Below are 21,839 nucleotides of genomic sequence, written 5' to 3'. Positions count from 1 at the left end.
TTTTTCGTAATGGAAAACAAAAAAGTAGAGTTGAGTAGGTACCATGCAGTGGAAAAACGCTATAAGAGACCTCTGCCTGGTATATGGTACATGCTTTCCCTGAGTCTTTAAGCCCTGCTTCCTCCATAGAGGATGTTTTTATTGAGATCCGGAATACCTCAAAGTGCTCTTTCCACCACTCGACAATATTCCCAGTCAGGATCTGCAGTTCTCCTCCCTTTCCTGAACCAAGCCCTGCTTTTTTCTTGTTGAGAACTCCTCCCACACCCAGGTTTTTGCTTCAGCGACCATAGAAGCCACAGCCCTTCTAGCCCCCCGGCACCTGTCTGCTGCTTCAGGAGACCCCTGAGCCAACCAAGCACAAAAAGCCTCCTCCTTCAGCTTGATGGCCTTCTCAGGTTGCCACGACAAAACGTAAGAAATTCTTTTGGAGGTGGGAGTGTAAGACCTCGTGGACAGCCTCAGCCTCAGCCCAGACGTTCCCAGTTCATTCTCGCTACAGTACTGAGTTTACCAGGTCTTTCTGTTTTCTTGCCCATCTGATCCAACTCTCCAACAGGTGGTGATAAGATAGATAGGTAGATCAGAGCTGCTCCTTTCTTGACCCGAGTGGTCAAGACGTACAGCCGCAAATCTGATGACGTATTCTTTGGTCTAAGATATTTGGGTACGTAGTAAATCAGTAAATCGTCCCATGCTCGAACATGGTGTTTGTCGTGGCCAATCCACGACTAGCATAAGAGTCCAATAACAAAGTCCCCCTAGCGTTCAGAGCAGGCAGGCCAAGGTTTTCCCATCATTTTCCACTTGAGCAATGTAGTCAGCTGGGTGGCAGGCAGAGGCGAGGACCTAGGCCGACCCCTGGCAGAAGTACGGGAGGTGGAAAGGTACCAACCAGACATTGTTGGGCTAAACCGGTACGCATGGCAGTGGGTCTGGAACCAAACTCCAGAAGTGGGGTCTGACTCTTTTTGGCGGTATGACAGTTTTACTTGAATACCGTCTGTTGTCCAACTGCACAAACTGCTTCACATCTGACAGAAAAACCGATCAGTTTGTATTGAGGCAGCTTTGAGTATTTCACAAAGTAAGATTTTTGCCAAACAACTTTAAAGAGTCAGGTCAAAGTAAGATGCTTTAAGGAAGTATGAGATGACATGAGCTGCTAGCTCATGTCAGTCATTCACTGACGTGAGGCATATTTGAGAAACATCAAGGTCTTCATTATGGGTGAGTTTACTTAGCCTGTAGACAAACAAGCACACAACCTTGTCTATAAAGTGCACAATGTGTTTGTGTTGTGTTGGCACATGAGGGAGGAGAGATCATATGAGAATGTGCTTGGGCAGCGCGGATGAAGAAATCAACTTGTTGGGAGGTACACACTCCCAACAAGACTCCCGATGCAGAAATGCTGAGTAGTCTTCACTGACTCCCTCTCTTCCACACACTCATGTGCACCAAAGACAGAACTGGACAAAGTAGAGCTTTTTGAATGGTAATGGCCATACAGGGCAAAGTACTCTTTAAAGGGCATGCATTTGTTATGCTGGTATGTTAAATCATACATGCAAAGAGGAGATCAAAAGATCTAAAGGTAAATGGGTAGAGATAACGGAAAGAGGGTGTGTAAGAGCCAAAATACAGTTTCATCTTGTTAATGTTGTGACATGTTTCTACCTGCTTTACTCATTATGTTCTCCTCTCCCTCCTCTTCTGACTCATCTCTTTACTTTTCTCAACCAGACTCATAACAGAAAACATTGCACTATTTTGGCTAATCCATTGCTGAAAACCTAAAATTATGGTGGTTCTATAAACAGTTGGTCAAATGTTGACTTATGAATAGATTTTCCAAATCGACCAACTTTTGTCTCCTGAGCCAGCTCCAGTCACTGATAAAAAATGTGAGAGGCACTTTAAGCTCCCGATAAGCTACAAAGTGACCATCTTGAGATGAGATTATTTTGTCACACAAACTGTTCCCAGGGTCAAAAGGTCAACACCTTTACAATTATTACACAATTGCGGTACAATTAATTGTCTCAGAAGCTTTGCCTCTGTAGTAAAACTTTTTTTTAACTGTACTCCCCATATTTTTATTGCTATGGACATGTATAGGGTCAGGTGACAACAACTAGCATTAATTGCGGTTTAACAAAGAAACTGCGATTACGTAAACATATTAACAATTAGACCATTATGTAATAATTACAGGCCTAAGTGAAGATGACGCCAGATAACGGCATTGCCTTATAGGGCAACTTGAAGGCTGTTACATTCAAGCCATTGCCAAATTAGTTGATACCAAGCTAATTAAGACTATCAGCTCCACAAAACTCTCCCTGGATTTCTCAGTATGGCTTCGTTCAAAAGAGCCAGCTTCTAACAATGTCATTCTAACATTTGTCATGTTTAAAACTATTTCTGAAAGTATTTATTTTGGGTTCGCACGAAACTGCAACAACAAACAAACTCAAGTGTCTGGACGTCAAGAACATAATATCTGGTTTCCAGAAGTGGTTTCCTCGTGCAAGTATGCCTGCCAGCATGCGCACACAAACACAATTACAAACCCTGAAAGAACCTTAAATGATTGTAAAAGAACAGTTACTGCAAAGCACAAGTCTGGAGGAGCGTAACAGCAACTACAACTTTCTTCTTCTTCTGTGAATGTGAGGGAAGGTGGGGGAGAGAGGGGTATTGTGTGTTTATTAGATATTCAATGAAGCATTGGATGAGATAATGTATGATTATGTTCTGTGTAGATTATCTTATACTTTGTGTGTGCGCGTGCGATGTCTCGCCATTTGTTTCTCTCGAATGCCCAAGACAGATTTCTCCTATAGGAGACAATAAAAGGCTCATCTTATCTTACAAAATTAAAACAAGGCATCTCCGTTTTTCTAAGATGTTTTGGACCTTGGACGCATTGCCTAATTTCTTCTACCAATGGCCGCCTTCTGATTTCAAGAAAGCATCAATAGATGAATTGAAGTGTTTCAGCTTATGCACTATTCCTCTGCATGCATGCTTTGTTGTAGTAATGACACAGACCTGCACAGTTCACAGTTGGAGGCTAGAGCAATCTAAGACTTAAATAGCAACCAGACCCAACTTATACAATCATGCTCCCCTTTGGGGAACCTACTTATTATCTCTGAGAAATTGGCCCGCAGCAGGGATGGGATTCAGGGGAACTGTTCCAGGACAGCAGAGCAACAATACACTGATGTGAATGAGAAGCCTTGTTCTAGAAGGAAACAGGGAAAGCTTAGAGGATCAGCGTTCACTTGAATGTATTTTAACCACATATATTAACAAATAGAAATAGACTGCAGGTCACTATGACAGGTCAGTTTGTTTTATCTATAGTAGAGTTTCTCCAACACATTTGCATGCAGTTTCTGTGAAAAAGAAAAACAGATAACATGTTTATGTTGAAATTGACTCTGTTTAAAAGTGTTTGATGACTTCTAAGGCCCCTTGTTTGGACATTTTAATTTAAGACTTTTTATAATGATTTTAGTTTTAGACAGGGTACCCCTACTGGAGTAAATATAAACCAATGACGTTGTTTCTGAAAATGTATCGGCTATGTATGATGAATGTTTTGGAAACGAGTAAAGTAACTTTTAAGGGACTTCAGGGTATCGGGAACTCTACATATCCGTCCTTTAGCTGCAGCTCGGTCACTCCTCTTACCTGTTATCATCTCCCGTCTGCTCTCATCCAGGTGAGAGGAAACCACGTCCCCCATGGTTACAGGAGAGCCTCACAGATCCCGCAAGTATCCGAGCGAGTTACAGGTTGTACCCAAAGACAAAGTAGGTTTCTGTAGTATTTCCAGTAGTCACAGCACGGCTTCGGCGCTGCTGCGTGTCTTCTGTCCCGCTTTGCCCTGAGTGTGGAGGCGGACTGCGGCGAGCTAACGACTCCCCTCCGCTGGGAAGCAGGCGGAGGTGAACCCTCGTCTGGCCTGGCTCACAGTGGCAGGACACACCCTCTGGGAGTCATCACTGGTCCAACGTGTTCAGGCGGCCCTGCCAAGGGTGTGGCCAGAGCCTGGTGCTTCATGTAGGCCTAGTGTCTCACACCACATTTGATACTTAGCCCGCTGTGAATCTAAGTGTTGTGTTTTGGTGCAGACCGACTTTATTTAGCGTGCAATGAATATTCTAACTTACTAATATGGCATGTAAAAGAAAAACATCCACGTAGAATAACCTATGATACTATATTACAAGACCACCCAAAATTGCAATGTGGCTCATTTTTAATTAGTTTCATATTCTGTATTTATTTATTCATTTCAATACTGCTCTTAACGCCCCAAAGGCTACTGAGGTTTTGCACTAAGAGAACAGTTTTCCATGATGCCAGTCTTTGCGTTTCCCCGCAGAAACATGCTGCGCTCTTGTGGACGCTTTGTTTAACGGCTCTTTAATATTGAGAGGGGCTCCAGTCCTGTCACTGCGGAACTCATTGTTCACAGCGGCGGACCTGTACATCAAATAGGCCATACAGATATACAATAAACAATGGCCACAGGGCAGAAAGGTGTGAAATAAGTCAACCTTTTTACATTTACAATCTATTCTGACTATGATATATGCAACTTCATACAATACACACAGTTAACAGCAATAATCGCCACTAGTGCTGGAACCGGTCGTGAAAATATAATCGCTTATTAACTCAAAATGGACACGCCACAATTGAGGTTATAATAATCTGGAGTTTGTTTTCAAGAGTTCCATATATCAAGCAACATTTTTATATTGATTTGACTAGGGCCTGCACTAAACTAATATATTTTTACTTTGGGTTTTAGGCAAAATGAGCAGTTTGTGACTCCACATAGGCCTTTGGGAACCTTTTATACAATAGCCACATAAATCAACAATGATGAGGATAATTAATTCCAGGCGTAAATTACCATTAAAACTGTCTAATTTTCTTTAGTAGGCTAATATAATAGAACTATATGCCAATATAGGACGTGTTATTTAAGTCCCCGCGGTTAATTATAGGCACATTATATATTTATATGTAGTAGACAATGAATGGCATGCTCCTGGATAGAAGGCTATAAAATAAAATTGAATGATAGGAAAAGGCTTTACTTGGGACAAAAGAGCAATAACAAGACTCTAGGAAGAAGTTTTAGCTAATAAGTCGCAGTTGTAGCTAATGATCCAGCACCACCGTTGGGGGTATGATGCGGAAGGATACACAGTGACGTTTCCAAACGGAGGCTCCTCCGCAGCGGTGAGAAGTGAGCACAGGGAGGAGAGAAAGGAAGGAAGCAGCGAGTGAACACTCAGTCCAACACTCAGCAGCATCATGGCACCTATCGGATTAAAGGCGGTGGTCGGTGAAAGTAAGATTTTTTTCTTCTATTTTGCTGTAAATTTGGTCAGATGCAGCGCTGCGGTTGGGTTTGTGTGTTTTTGCAAGGTGCGGATGGCATCTAGTGCATTTGGGTGGTGATGATGGTGAAGGTGATGCTCTTGGTGATCCATTGCATCTCATTGTAAACCACAGCAGTGTAGTGAGGGAACTGAAGATAGCCCGCAGAGGCTGGTTTGGCTCACTAGGCTACTGCGGTGCGATGCGCAATTGTATTTCATGCCGCGGAGACGTGAACACCGATTTAACTCGCGGTGATTAGACCACTGAGGAAAGTGGGCACCGTTCTCCAGAATGATGCGGTTAGGTTGGAGAAAAATAAAGCCCCCATACGGCCTTTTAGCCTTGATCAGCGCTGCAGTGGAGCTGCAACATGCCCGCATATAGTTTATGCTACTGCAGACGCTTGCTTCTCAAGCCTTGGCTTGACAATTATTAGCTAATGATCTAATGTAACAATGTTGCTTGCGAAGCGAGTAAAGATTAACACTCCATCCATGGGATTCCCTGGTTTCAGTAGCGCCTCACCCCTCTAATGGTTCATGAGAGATTGCGTGAAACACCCATTGTGAACCGGAGGGCTTCAGAGATCAATCCGGCTGTGTCAGTTCCGCTGCATATTAATGGCGGATTGTAACCAAAACAAGCCAGTTGCCTTTTTTAACGCTGCAACGCAGAAAAATCCGCATTATCTGTAAGGAAAAAATCTACTGTCCGGCCCAGTGAATACCCTTTCACCACCACCACCACAATCATCACCATCACCATGCCCCTTACTGGCGGTGCGCCACCAAGCACACGTAATCCTGCATCGTTAGGACTCTGTAGACTCGGCTGTCCAGTACTGATTTTGTTAGATCCCTAGTGTCGTGTGTGGTGCTGATGCAAGCCTGGCCTGCATGCTCCATGTTAGAATGGAGCATGCAGGCACAGCTCCATTCTCCTCAGCTGGGTCAAGTGGGTGCAAGTGTTGGTGGTCGTGATAATGTCAGACAGGCCTGCATAGTGAGATAAAGACTCATAAAGACCAATCAACCGAAGGCGTGAAGGTATCTAATAGGCCCACATCATGTCATTTTTCTTAGCTGCACATTCTCTTTATTTTGAAGGAGCCCTGCCCTTGATGCAGGATTTGCTTCACTAGATATCTGTTGTTCACCTTATTGGATTGGATTGCTTTCACATTTCCCTACATAAATCCAACAATGCAACAATGTCTTGCTCTCTGGCAGTAGTTTGCTGAATCTTTAAATTTCTTAAATCATATCAGAATCAGGGATGAATCACAAGTCATATGTCCTGCTCATATAGACTGTAGAAATGGCTACTGCTGCAAATTCTTGGGCCCCCACCCCCACCCCCACCCCATCACACACACAAATACACATCCACTTACCCAGTCTAAAAGAGACACACTATTTTTCTGCTGGGATATGATAAAAGTGGAAAAGGTTTGTGCTTTGGCTGAGGATCAGGCCTCCAACATGGAGCAAGAGTTTGAAACACAAATGGTTACAAAAATAACAAAAATGTAAATTCACTTTGACGCTACAATTAAAATATATACCCAGCATATTAATGACATTTGGTAAATTCTTTAGAATAATGACATATTCACATACAGTATACAGTGATCAACCTTATGTTCCTCTCAAGGAACTGTGCTTTACTGTTATTAGATAAAATCCTCACATGTCTCAACTAAAATCTTTATAGACTCATTTTGTTAGTTTTCGATGAGTTTGCTTGGAATCACTGATTTTAATCGTGGAATTGTGTAAATCATTAGGATCATAATGCCATGATCATAGTCCACTGATAATACCGAATTACAGGCAGAGCCCTGCTGGAGAGAGAGAGCAAATCTTTGAAAGAAGTGAGTAGGCCTAGAGCTATATTGTGGAAGAGATGAGAGTTAGTGAGTTCAGACCTGCATTTTTACGGCCTGCATCACTGGCAGTCATGCTTATAGAATCTTTTCTGAAGTATGGCAATATTTTTGGATTTAAGACTGATATTTGATGAAAACATTACACAATACAGTTTCCCATGCCAAACTTGTAGGTCTTGTAGCTGGCAATTACATAACCCACTTTGTAAAACTAAAGGCAGGCACGCGCAGGCTCTGTGTTGACTGAATTGTCTTTTTCCAGAATGATGTAAAGACTCGGCGTGTTTCCCAGTAGGTAAAGGCAAGGGACCCAGCAGGCAACACCTGCACTCTGTTTGGCTGAGGTGAAACTGGGTTGGGATTGGTGGAGGTGGTGAAAGCAGAGAGGGAGGGGCGACACCATCATGGGTCCTCTCTGCAGCAGTGGATGTAGCAGCCAGGATGAAGGAGGGGGATGGGCAGTAAGCAGAGCTTCACTCTCCCCTTACATGACTGTATATGAGCATCTGATCCAGAAAGAAAATAAAGCCAATGATGAGGATCTCAGCTGCCAGCTGATAGACATTTCATTAAAAACGATGCAGGCAATCAGGTTGATGAAACTGAGGGAGCACAGTGGTTCTTTTTGTAAATTCCAGCCCTGTGATTAAAAGAAAGGATATTCTATATTTAATATTCAGCGGGTGAACACTTTACAATGTAATGCATATTGTACTGGATCGGTTGTACTGGATCTCAGTTCAAAATATTGTGCACCGCACACGTTCAATCTACCCCTTGTATTTCTGAAGAGGCGAAGAGCCTCTTGTGATTTTATGTCGACCCAGAGGAGGAACAGCCTTACATTGCAATTACATGATCTGCATCTTTCACTGTTTAAAGTTTATATTCCACCCTGAACATCAATTTTCAGTTACATTTATATTAAGGTATAAATATTCCCCAATAACTAGTTGCTTATTAGCATGCAGCATTTAGGCTCTTTATCTGTCACAAAAAACACTTATTAATGCCTTGTTCTGCATGAAAAAGTGATCTAGTTATGAGCAAGACCTCACTTCAGAATGGGGAACATATTCTGAGTTAGAAAGCCATAATTTAGAGTTATTTGGACACTAACGGTTTTGTGTTTTGTTAATAAGAATAGACCATATTTATTAAGGGAGACTGATTATTCTTGTGGCACTACCACCTTATAAGCCCCTTACTCGGTGAAGCATATTAAGGTCAAAATTCATATACTTCCTTACTTACTGTCAATAAGCAGTAATTAGGATGTTATTGAGTGAAAACTCTTAGTTAATGGCCTTGTAGTTGCAGAATAAAGCATTTATACACATAATGACTAATAAATGGCCAATAGGCTAAGATAATGACAAGCATGTTAAAAGGCAATACTTGTTCCAGAAGGTGTTACCATATTTTCTTACATTCTGATTTTGGCATTTTGGTTACTTTATTCATCAGTCAGCCAATCAGAGTGCTGAAATCTGCCAGTTGTAATCCAAAAGTTGAAATGGCATATTTCTGTTCTTGCGTGTTAACGATAAGTTTATGAATGTAGCGGTAAACTGTTAGAAACTACTCTTTTTTTATCACTTATTTCCTACACTTTGTCGAATACTTAGTTTGTCACATTTCCTTGCGATTATACACTGTTACAATGGACTTAACGCTATATACTCTTGATATTGTTTTATTTGGGAATTATAAATACTACAATAAATGCGTCCTGTTCAGTGCAGGGCTCTCCTCTTAGTCGATTAGTAATCGATTGTTTTGGTCTTAGTCGACTAAGACATCTCCAGTTGATTAGTCATTTTTAAAATACGTTTTTATGCTAAATGCAAGAAACATGTAAACGCAAGTTTTAAGGTGTGCTTTTATGATTCTTTGTCAATTAAATTGATCTGTCAGTTAAATCTAATAGTCGGTTAGTTGACCAAATCATTAGAGTATAAGTCGACTAAGAATGCCTTTAGTCGATGAGTGCCCTTGTTCAGTGTTAAAACAACAGGAACAAGTGCAAGCTTTGTGCTGAAAGATGCCAGATTAGTTGTCAGTATGACTACTTGGACACGGAGTCTTAATATTTTGTGACTATTGTTGTTTTGTTTAACCCTTGTTGCAATACTGTGATAACATTAAAGTACTAGTGTGCCTTTTTGTGTAATATGCCCAATTGTCTTGCTGAGAATAAGAAACTAATACGACTGTCGGTGAAAGTACGATTATTTCTTCTATTTTGCTGTAAATTTGGTCAGATGCAGCACTGTGGTTGTGTTTGTGTGTTTTTTGCAAGGTGCGGATGGCATCTAGTGCATTTGGGTGGTGATGGTGGTGAAGGTGGGGAATGTGATGCTCTTGGTGATCCATTGCATCTCATTGTAAACCACAGCAGTGTAGTGAGGGAGCTTTAGATAGCCCGCAGAGGATGGTTTGGCTCACTAGGCTATTGCGGTGCGATGCGCAATTGTATTTCATGCCGCAGAGACGTGAACACCGATTTAACTCGCGGTGACTGGCTGTGGGGTAAAACCAGAGCTGCAGTCAGGATGGGGCTAGCCTAGCTTAGCATATAGACTGGAAGAGGGGAAAAACAGCCCGCTTGTCTCTGTCCAAAGTTCAATTTCTAGCCAAACAAAAGCCAGGCGCAGTGACTATGCAGCTTCCGAAAGTTTTGGTGTCATAGTGAGGTCATCAGGTTTGGTATCGTTTCTGTACAGAGAACAGAATCAAAACCTGTGATTACTGATTGTATCAGGGAACGTGCACTATAGCTGGAGATGCTGCACTTCTCAACAGATGGATAATCTGCATAGCTCCAACATATGGTTTAACTCCCCCTTAAACTCTATATTGTAGTTTTTGCATTTCACTTTATTACCGGAATAAACAAATGAGAGTCAACCTGTTGATTAGTGGGTTTTAGAGGTGATGATGGTATGGTTTATTTGGAAAGATCCAGGCAAGCTGTTTTGACCTTTGTACAGTCTTTATGCTAAGCTTGGCTAACCATATCCTAAATCTAGCTACTTACTGTTACACACAGATGTGACTGCTGTTGATCTTTTCATTTAACTCTTGGAAAGAAAGTGTCTGATTGGTTGTGATGAGTCCGCTCACTCTTATTTGGAAGTTTCTGGATGCAGGCTGGTGTTTATTTACTCCTCTGAGTGTCAGGAGGAAGGTGAAACGGAAACAGAATTAGACACACACACACACACACACACATACACACACACACACAGCTTTCATCTGACCTTGGAAGTAGCACAAGTCGCACCGTAGCAGAGCATCACACACTTGTCTGGGTTCAGTGTGTGACGCAGTGCTTGCAGTCCAGGGCCTCTGTAAAACACACACACACACACACTAAATACACACGCACGCTGCAAACACACACACTCCCAAATCAATCCATGCCAAAAATGTCATGTCATTTGTGTAACAGAGCATGAAGGGCTGGCTGAAATAGATGGTTATAGTTTATGGTTATAGTGGCTAATATAATCTTAATGAATTCCCGTTCTTTTTCACTAAGGAAGAGTGCTGTGTCAGATCTGGCAGACATCTTCTTCCTCCCACTCTTCCTTAGCACCATGTGACTGCTCGCTCAACCTCCTTTTGCGTAAACACACACACCCACACACACACACAGAGTGGAGACATTTTTATGATTGGAGAAATATATACTTGCATAGGATTGGTGCACCGTGAAATCCAAGTCACACCAGCCATGATGCTCTGGTCCCATGTGTCATTTTGTTGTCATTCTAACTATAAGATGGTTTCATACGCAAAATGATATTGGTTCATGCTTTTATGCTGTACGTTAGTTGTAACTGCACATTAGAGGAGACTGCAGGCCACTCAGAGCTTCAGAGAGAGCCCTAGCCAGACTGTTACATCAGAGTGGATCACTTGCTTTCCTACAAGTCTACAGTATTATATACTAGTTGCCATTTACAGCACCCTGGGGTTCTCTTTCCCAGCTTCACTTACAAGCCAATTTAAATAATGCTTGAATGAATTAATTTAGAGCTGGGTGATAAGGACAAAAGCAAATCAAATGATATTTAGACCAAATAAATAACGTAACACACTGAAATGTTTGATAAGTAATCACTAGCGTGGATAAAAGGACTATTTTGGTAAAGTGACATGTATCTAAGGTAAAAATGAGAACAAGATTTTCAGAAATAAGTCCAGTTTTGAGCGAGAACGCTGCAATGTAACCACTCTGGGTATTTGTGCACCAGTCTGGTTGGTTTGGTGATAGCGATTTCAGATTTGTTTCATGTTGAACTAAAAGGATCCTACTCTTCAACATAAAGGTCTATCTCTGTATGTTTCCTTTGATGTAATGTTGACACTTTTTGTGGGCATAAATTGAATCTGCGCAAATCACAGTGAAACGGCAGTTAGAGCACAGTTAAGAGAGGGATTTTATTAAATTGTTCAGGGATTTTTTTTTATCACTCATGTGTGAGCTGTAGTGAGTTCTCTCATCTCTGGAGAATTCCAAGCATTGGGAGCTGAAGAGCAAGGCTATTTTTTATTTGTAATCTATTATCTATATCTATTTATACGTGTGTCTGTGTGTGTGTGTGTGTGTGTGTGTGTGTTTTCCACGGGAAATTAACTACCGCAATCTTAAACTAGCAAAGACACTTGCGTCGATCTCTGCGCTGCGCCGGCTGCAAGATACGGCCCTGAGATTGCAACCACTGTCCAAACGCACACCTTCAAAGAGGCACCCATACTCTATGACCCCAGACAAGCTAAGGATGTAAACTGTGTGTCTGATAGTAAGGGTTAGCTGGTTGCCACAAATTACATTTGATTGTTTTAATGAATGCAGGATGAGTCATTCAAATAATTATTTTAGACAAAATAACTACTTCAAAATCAATATGTCCTCCTTGTCCTATGTTTTAAATATAACCATAAACATGAAAAACAAAGATGTGCCAAATGTTTTGAAAATAGAAAATATGTCTTCTAATCTGAAAAGAACAGTTAAGTGATAGTATACCTCCTGAATTAATTCTAACTGGGGCGTTAAGTAAGAGTTTTAAAACACTAGGTTTTGTAAAGTAGTCATAGATTACTGAGCTGGTTGGCTTTGACCTCGATACTTAAGAGTTATTCTGCAGCAGTTTTTAAGGGGTTAACATTTTAAGTGGCATGTGAAATACATGCAGTATTTTGAACAAACTTTGAGAGTATTGCAATAATACAAACTGAAGAATGTAAAGTGTCAACAAATTAACTGCTGCAAATCTAGCTAAAAATATACAAAAAAATAATACTTTGACTTGCATGCCACAGTTTACATCATCCACTGGTAGAAATACTCAACTGGTATGTAGGGTTGCAACAAACAATCAATTCAAACAGTAGCTGCCAACAAATTTCATCATCGATTAGTTAAATTTATGGTATGATGCATAGCATACTTACTCTATTACTCTATTACTCTATAATTACTCTATAATTACTCTATAGTCTGGGGCATATTTGTGTCCGTTTTAACACGGAAAAGTATATTTTGAAATTGGAAATGTGTAGGAACCCTGAATCAGAGCAAAGGTGAACCCAAACATTTGAGTTATGATTCATTATAATTATATGTTGGTTAGAACAGAGCAAAGGGAAGGAATGAAGCCTTCATACTTCAGCGCAAACCTCCAGGTGTGCTCATATGACTGGGGAAACCGCATCAGCTTGGCGAAGTCTCAAAAATATAGGCTACACTGTAAACTGGTTGGAATCTGATATGCCACCAAAGTGACTGTCAACAAAAACATAAAGATACATGTACAGAGGGTCTCTCTGTGCTCAAGTCTCATGACTCTGCCTTTCCATTGCTTCTGTACATCATCCCCCATCACCCACTGGTGCAGGTCTCGTTTTAGTCCATTTCTTGTTTTGGCTGGGTGACCTGCACCTCTCCTTAACCTGTGTAATTTTCTGACCTCTGACAAGATGAATGTTGGAGGCCAGAGAAACTACAAACCCACCTGTGCTGGTTGGGACCGGTTAGGGTGAAATGGAACTTCTGGTCTGTTTGACCAGGCAGCAAACTTATATCAGGCCATAAAAGCAGACCAGCTCTGGGTTTCAAGATTTTTGCTCTTAATCAATCTTTCTCATTTCTTTCTCTCACTGAGAGATGCAACTAACATGAGTTCATTATTTTCTACAATTGATCAGTTGTTTGGTAAGAAAATCTTGACGTTTCATTTATGGGATTGTTCCGGTGCCGCGGAGGTTCCACCGGAACTTCTTTGTCTTCGCTTTCTTTGTGTTGACATTCTAAACTCTGGTCAATTATCGAAACATCCTCCGAGCTAGAACCAACAATCAATTTATATTCGTCTTTTTTTTTTTTTTGAGTAATGTTCTTATCACACACTCGACAGCCATTGTAATACCAGAGCTCACCTCCCTACCAAAACAAGTTCTTTCTCATGGCTATTTTGGAGAGGCACTGTTGCTGCGTCCGGCGCTTAGCACCACGTTAAGACAATTGTAATTGATTGAAGGAAATTCCAGCATTTCGGGACGGATCTCATCAATCCCTGGGGCTTTGCCGCTGTGGAGTTGTTTGACTACCTCAGCAACTTCCACCAGGGAAATTGACGACAATCCGCCATCATCCTCCAGCTCTGCCTCTACCACAGAGGGTGTGTCAGCTGGATTTAGGAATTCCTCAAAGTGCTCCTTCCTTCGCTCTATTACCTCCCCAGTTGAGGTCAACAATGTCCCTTCTTGGGCACCCAGATAGCTCAGTTGGTAGAGCGGGTGCCCATGTATAGAGGTTTACTCCTCAACGCATTGATGATTCCTTGCTTCCCCCTCCACCCTTCTCCGAACTTCTCCCACACCCGCTGCTTTGCCTTCCCTGACCACCGGTGTCCACAGGTGTCCACCGGTTCGTGGATTACCGTCCCTTGAGGCACCTAAGATCCTAAGACCACAGCTCGCCACCGCAGCTTTAGCAATGGAAACTTTGAACGTTGTCCACTCAGGTTCAATGCCCCCAGCCTCCACAGGGATGCCCGAAAAGCTCCGCCGGAGGTGTGAGTTGAAAGTCCGTCGGACAGGGGCCTCCTCCAGACGTTCCCAATTTACCCGTACTACCCGTTTTGGCTTACCAGGTCTGTCCAGAGTCTTCCCCCACCCCCTGACCCAACTCACCACCAGATGGTGATAAGTTGATAGCTCTGCCCCTCTCTACACCCAAGTGTCCAAAACATACTGCCTCAGATCAGATAAAACAATAAAAAAATCGATCATTGACCTTTGGCCTAGGGTGCTCTGGTACCATGTACACTTATGAGCAGCCCTATGTTTGAACACGGTGTTTGTGATTGACAATCCATGACTAGCACAGAAGTCCAACAACAGACAACCACTCTTGTTTAGATCAGGGAGGCCATTCTTCCCAATCACGCCTCTCCAAGTATCTTCATCATCACCCGCGTGTGCTTTGAAGTCCCCCAGCAGAACTATGGAGTCCCCTACTGGAACCCCATACAGGACTCCATTCAAGGTCTCCAAGAAGGCCGAATACTCCGAACTCCTGTTTGGTGCATATACACAAACAGTCAGTTTTTCCCCCTATCAGCCGCAGGCGTAGGGAGGCGACCCTCTCGTCCACCGGGGTAAACTCCAACGCAGCGGCGCTCAGCCGGGGACTTGTGAGTATCCCCACAACCGTCCGGCGCCTCACACCATGGGCAACTCCAGTGTAGGACAGAGTCCAACCCCTATCCAGGAGTACGGTTCCAGAACCGAGACCGTGCTTAGAGATAAGCCCCACCAGATCTAACTGGTAGCGCTCCACCTCCCACACAAGTTCCGGCTCCTTCATGAAGCAGCTGGGATGAGGATCAGCACCTCTAAATCTGAGGCCATGGTTCTCCTCGCAGGAAACTGATGGGTTGCTTTCTTCAGGTAGGGAGTGAGTTCTTACCCCAAGTGAGGGAGTTTAAGGACCTTGGGGTCTTGTTCGCGAGTGAGGGGAGCCGGTGCGGTATTACATTCAGTTTATCATGGCTGGCGTCTCCCTTAGAGATAGGGTGAGAAGCTCAGTCATCGAGCCAGTTGAGGTGGTTCGGGCATCTGGTAAGGATGCCTCCTGGGCGCCTCCCTAGGGAGGTGTTCCAGGCTCCAGCTTGGAGGAGGCCTCGGGGAAGACCCAGGACTAGATGGAGAGAGTATTTCTCCAACCTGGTCTGGGAACGCCTTGGGATCCCCCAGTTGGAGCTGGTTGATGTGGCTCGGGAAAGGGAAGTTTGGGGTCCCCTACTTGAGCTGCTGCCCCCGCGACCCGCTACCGGATAAGCGGATGAAGATGGATGAAAGAAATTCCAATAAACCAGTGTGTGTTTTTCTCCTATCCAGAAATGTTGTCTGGACCTCTTACATTTAAGAAGTTACAACAGAAAATGTTTGGGAAAGGATAAAATTAACATAATATATTTTAAGACAATTGGCATTGAGTCATGACCCCAGCACAACATGTCCCAGTATGGCAAATAATGGACTGAACAGTGAAATGAATGCCACTGTTATTTGCCTCCTATATTGCAATAGCACCTGATCAATCATCTTGACTTGTTCTGTAAATGACATGGGTTTATTCATTAACTGTGGTGGAGACCTGGCTTCATGTGTATTTTTTTAATTTTTGTTTGCTTTTTATTAAGTTGAGAGCCTACAAGTGAAGGTTCAAGGGCTTTTCTGACACACACTTAAAGTCAGTGGGAGCCCTGCTAAAAATGTCTTCCTGTCTCTTTAAGATCAGCCGTGTCAGATTCTCTCAGCAGTGATGCTGCTGTAAAGCAGAGATCCAGAGGAAAAAATGGGTCATGTCCTCATAGGTGAAAGTCCCTGAAGGGGAGATAACCACGAGACAAAGGGAGAAACTGTCAGCTGCATAATGTGTAGTCAGAACTGACCCAATTAGCAATATCATGTAGTAGGCCTGCTCAAGGAATCGTTATAAAATCATGACCTTCATTCACCCTTTTCATGGTTTTATTTTGAAATAAGTCTGATTTAACAAAAAAAAAGTCATGTTTTAATGACTGATGATTCTCATTTAATTTTACGAACCAACTGCATCACAAAGGCTACGACTTTCTTCTGTGAGTTTTAAACAGACTGTGTAAAATAGGTTTTAAAACATTCCCAAGCGCTGCAATGCTCTCACTTCTCTTCATGGAAGCCTCTATAAATGCTTGTGGTGATGCGCAATGTGCTATGGATGCCAAAAAAAATCAGTTTGGTACTGCTAATTTGTTTTGTCATGGTCAAAAATACCATGGCAGAGATTTGTGATATCAGTTCTAAGCAAAAACAATTGTGATTCATATTTTCCCCCCAAATTGTGCAGGCATCATGTAGCATATCGCTCTGGTTTTTTACTGTGGCAAAATCATGTAATTTGTGTTTAGGACCTCATCTGTCTGAAGACAGTGACTTTTACATTTTAAATATAAAAAAACACATTTTAAAATTGATTATTAACTTATCAGAATCGATTATTGAATCGTTCTAGAGAGAAACACGATGCATCTAAGAATCAATCCCCGCCTTAATATATATGTATATATATATATATATATATATATATATATTTTTTTTTCTAATGTTTTGCAGTTGATTTTCTAAATATGTGTTTTGCATTTTTATTTCCCTAGTTACTTCTGTAAAGGGTTTTTATTACACGTTTATGCCTTTGACACGTCTTTGTTTTTTTTTGTCTGCCATGAGGAAGTGTATCCTATTACACTGGATGTGAGATTTTATAAGGTGTGTGTGCGTGTGTGTGTGTGTGTCCGCCCGCCTGCCCGCCCCTCTGCCTGTTTGGTTGACACAGCTGTTGCACTGTTTTTTCAGGTTCTTTCCCTTCTGCCTGACTGGTGCGTTCCTGTATTGTTGTGGCTCTATCAGGAGGATAGGAAGGAAAAATCCATCCAGTTCACCCTAAAAAGCTAAAATGTCTTTAACAAAAAAAATTACTATATATATTTAAATGCAGAACTGCAAAACTGGCTCCGTGTGTCTCTACAAATGCCATGTTTGATCATTTGGTTTATTGTCAATATAGAAATATTGTATAATGCACCTTTAACTTTTGTTTTCACAACCTGACAGACTGTAATCTTTACATACATATTCCCCAGGAATAATTTTTTTTTAAAATCAACTATACCCCTTCATTGACCCACATGGATTACAAAAGCTGTTTTTGCTCCTTGGTTCACCTTTAGAAGACGATTTAATACAATATGTAAGGGAGAGACTTTTGTTTTTAGCAGTGTGACATCTTGAAACATAAGAAAATCACTTAAAAAACAGTTTAAACTAATACACTAGATCTATCAGTTCAGTGACTGGAGCTGCTTTTATCAGAAACCCTTTATCAAAAAAATTGCTGCAGCATAGAACAAGAGGAAACACATCAGCTGCAGCAGAGAAAAAGGGCAAACGAGTGACTGATAGAACCGCTGCGTCTTTGTTTGTCTTATCCTGCAGCCTGAAGCCTGCTGGATGAAAAACAACTTTCGACTTTTTAGGAATAACCATGAACCATCTTTAATTTTACAACTGTTACTTTGAGGTTTAGAACAGATTCATCAGCAGCTCCAAAGAAAAAGTACTATGTCCTTAATGAAACAAAAGCCCATGTGTGTCAGTTTTTTGCTTTCTGTTGGTTTTGTATCAGTTGGTTTTGCTGTTGTGCTGACATAGCTTCTTACAGAACAGGACACAGAAGATGCTGGAAATAGACTGAAGCCGAGTTGGGGATTTTCTCTGTCATTCAGTGAGAATAATATTCGTACTATTCCAAGATCATCCGTCCCACAGGAGGTCAGACAAAGCTACTCTGCCTCACAGGAGGTGCAGGCCGGGGTCTGGCTGTGTTTCTGGATTCACTAGGTCAAATTCCAGTCAGTCATAGTGCATATCCTGCTTTTAAAGGACCATTCTGTAATTTTTTTTTTACAAAGATTTGAGCTAAATATTTACATACATAACTGATGGGTTTTAAAAGTCTGACACTGTAGGCCCCTTCTTCAACAAATTAAAGACAACACTAATGAGCGCCCATGTTGATAGAGAAGCATTAAAAAAATGTTTATTATTGAATTTTGTCACACCTACTGTTATTTGTCATACCTCTAAATTTTGAGGTCATGGTTTTGAAGTAAACAGGCAATGTCATTTGAAATAGTCTTGATACAAACTTTTACTTGTATTGGGCTAAACCTGAATTTACTATTATAATTCTTATATCTTTTTAGGTGTGTCATTGTACGATCTGTCCAGGGACAGCAGATGTAAAATAGCCTTTTGGCCAAATCTGGTACATTTTATATGTATTATTAGTGTGCGTGTCATTGTTACATAAACTTGAAAAAGAAAACGCTTGACATTTAGTAAAGACATTTTCTTCCCTGTATTTGTCCGTTACAATTTTGCTGAATAGCAGTTTGTTTTCAATGTATCCTTGGATGTACAGACAACTACATTACTTTGAAACTGAAGAAAATGTGATAATTTTCTGAAGTTCTGAAGTCTTTTTTCCTTATGTGGATTTGGGTTTATTCGTGATGGACATTGAAGATACTATCTTTGTGCTTGTGAGTTACACTGAAAGTAGTGGATCGTGTCTGTGTGTTCAGATTTGAGTTATGACTCTGAGAAGGAGTAGGACTTTTGGGCCGCCAAGGGTTTTAAAGTAATTACGTAGCTCCATGAGCTGTGTGTCGACTCTGCTGACCATGTTAATAGGCGCATCAACAGACAAAAACTACACTAACTAATGTATTGCTGATTTCAAAACACCAGCGGTATGCACCTTTGCCGCACTTTTCTCTCTTCAACTCTCCTTCACAGTTTGATTCCTCCAATATCTGTTCAAGCCAGGTCCACCCTTTTGCTGTGAAGGGCCAATGAGCAGCTGGTTTCTTTATCACCTGGAATAATTCACCACTGGTTGTTTTAGAGGCAATAAAACACAGACTGATTTGAACAAATCAATTTATTTGATACGCCTACTGTTATCTTTTTTTTTGTACGTGTTTCTTTTTAATCTGTGATAATCCATCAGTATCTGTGTGGCCTCAGCTTTTAGCCGGGGCCAAAGAGCTTAGAGGTTTATATGCACAGCGATCCAGCATAATGTTAAACATTAATTTAGCCTAAATGGATTTATCCTAACATCGCGGGCAGATGGTTGACAAAGTGATCAGGCTAATATCAGTAGCATTGGATAAACATGGCCATCGTGCCGTGACTCTACAGTGGATAGGGTCACTTTTTCTCTGTAGATCTTTGAGATCACTGAAAAGCAAATGGAATCCCTTCCCAACAGTCTGTGTTTTTATGCCCTTGTTGTCCAGAGGATTTATTCTGCTGGTACGATCTGTGCTCATTAACCTCGTTGCAGGCTGTATTTGCCTTTAGCTGTTGTTGTCCTCCAGTGTAGGAATGTCATTATGGGATTTTTTTATATATGCCAGTATGGGTGGATACATCATACACATCATCAGATTCCTAATGATGTTTCTTTTCTTTTGCAGAGATTATGAATGATGTAATCAAGAAGGTGAAGAAGAAGGGAGAATGGAAGGTAAGATGTTCACAGTTACAAGATTATACCGGGAAATAACAAAACCCTGGTTATAATGGAGAGTATTGTGTGAGACACCAATGTGTGAGCAGTTTTAAATAATCATATTACAATGACTTTCACGTCCTCAGACAAACCGATCAGTGAAGTGAACCCTGCAGCAGCTTCTTGTTTTCTATAGTTTGTAAATCTTAGGGTAGTTGTTTAATTTAATATACATTTAGCACTGTACATTCTGGGAAACAAAATCTGCGAACCTATTCCTACTCCCTGTCCAATAATTGAATAGTGGCCAATTCAGACAATATGAAGTTTTTTTTTTTTGCTTAAAGGATCTTGTGTGTCAAGTTTAGACTGGATACAATTATAAGATTAATTGACGAGTCAATCGACAAAAAAAAATATTGGCAACCTTGAACATTGATTCAGGTTTTAAGTCATTTTTAAAGCCAAAAATCTAGACAAGCAGCTTCTCAAATAGGAATATTTTCTGGTTTTCTTAAACTATGAAAGTAAATTTAATACTTTGGGTTTGTTGGATAAAACAAGCTGTTTAAACTGTGCTAACAAAACAGATTGTCTTAGTTGCAGTGCTTGAATTGGGATGGAAATGTTCATCCATTTTTCAATGAGGCAGGTAAATCAAAAAATAGAATGTAGCATAAGTCTTAGAAAAGTAAGGGATCATGTAAGGCGAGTCATTATGCAAGTACATGAACCCCAGAAGTGGCTGAAAAATAATTGATTTACAGTTATGACCTGCTTGCTCTGCATTATCCTGCTTATTACATGGCTCCCTACTAAATAAATCCTTACATTTAAAAAATAAAGATTTTTTGGGGCCATTATTGGCCTTTATATTTACAGGACGGATGAAGACGTGAAAAGGGAGAAGGGGGGGGGGGGGAAATGACATGCAGGGGCACAGGTCAGAGTCAAACCCGGGCCCGCTGCGTTGAGGAGTGAACCTCTATATATGGGCGCCCGCTCTACCAGCTGAGCTATCTGGGCGTTCATCAATCAATAATTTTATTTTATTATTGCATTGATTTAAAAATGGTCTTTCAGAGTCTATGACTGCACCTGCGTCCATAGAAATTACAGACCGTAGAATGCCCTAATTGACCAATTTAGAGTGGTGTGTTTAACAAAGTAGTATAATAAACCAGAAAAACTAAGGCCATACAGTCGTCACAGGAACAGAACACGAGAGTTAAAGCCTAGATTTAGAGGGATGGCCGAGATTTCCACTTGATTTAGTTATTCAGTTTTGGATTTTAAAACAAAACTGACTTCCGATGTCAGTTAAAAGCATGAGCAGGCTAAAGATTGTAATGAACCCCAAAAATGATCCTTAGTGAACATGAGATAAAACACAATTCACAAAATGGATGTATAGTTTGAGGGAGGCAGTTTTACCCTTAGCAGCATGTGGTTTAAGTGTTAAACTATTTGTAAAGGTACGGTCTTATTTCTTGTTGCCAGGCACTGATCGTGGACCAGCTGAGCATGAGGATGTTGTCGTCCTGCTGCAAGATGACAGACATCATGACTGAGGGCATCACCAGTAAGAGACGATGATCACATTCTCTCCATTGTTTTTGTCTGTCTATGTTCCTCTGTAACGGTGTACATGCACGTCTTATTCTGCTTCTCTAGTCGTGGAGGACATCCTGAAGCGACGAGAGCCTCTTCCCAGCCTGGAGGCCATTTACCTGATTACACCCACAGAGAAGGTATTACCCATTCTCTTGCTCAATCATAGTGACGTGTATTTAGACGTGGGTCTACGGCAGCCGGTCTGTGTGTTGACTCAGCACCACACATACGCACTTCTTTGTTTCTATGCTGTCTCTCTCTCTCTCTCTCTCTCTCTCTCTC

General features: G+C 41.4%; 2 protein-coding genes across 3 annotated transcripts in view; one reads left to right on the top strand and one right to left on the bottom strand.

Moving 5' to 3' along the window:
- The window catches only part of niban2a (niban apoptosis regulator 2a), a 34,085-nt gene extending 30,106 nt beyond the window's left edge, over positions 1 to 3,979 (bottom strand). Inside the window, exon 1 of the mRNA XM_034895743.1 lies at positions 3,706 to 3,979. Coding sequence (XP_034751634.1) covers positions 3,706 to 3,760 — 55 coding nt within the window. The 5' untranslated portion in view covers positions 3,761 to 3,979. The remainder of the gene's footprint in view (positions 1 to 3,705) is intronic.
- Positions 3,980 to 5,122: 1,143 nt separating this feature from the next.
- Positions 5,123 to 21,839, top strand: part of stxbp1a (syntaxin binding protein 1a) — a 34,380-nt gene continuing 17,663 nt past the window's right edge. For both annotated transcript variants that reach the window (XM_034896888.1, XM_034896887.1), the window contains exons 1-4: positions 5,123 to 5,383; positions 19,909 to 19,958; positions 21,444 to 21,525; positions 21,618 to 21,694. In XM_034896888.1, the coding sequence (XP_034752779.1) occupies positions 5,347 to 5,383; positions 19,909 to 19,958; positions 21,444 to 21,525; positions 21,618 to 21,694 (246 nt within the window). In that variant the 5' untranslated portion in view covers positions 5,123 to 5,346. The remainder of the gene's footprint in view (positions 5,384 to 19,908; positions 19,959 to 21,443; positions 21,526 to 21,617; positions 21,695 to 21,839) is intronic.

Source organism: Etheostoma cragini, chromosome 16, assembly GCF_013103735.1.
Source record: "Etheostoma cragini isolate CJK2018 chromosome 16, CSU_Ecrag_1.0, whole genome shotgun sequence".
In the NCBI taxonomy this organism is placed as follows: Eukaryota; Metazoa; Chordata; class Actinopteri; order Perciformes; family Percidae; genus Etheostoma; species Etheostoma cragini.
The sequence above is the reverse complement of the archived record's forward strand: the minus strand, read 5'-3'. Positions and strand labels throughout refer to the sequence as shown.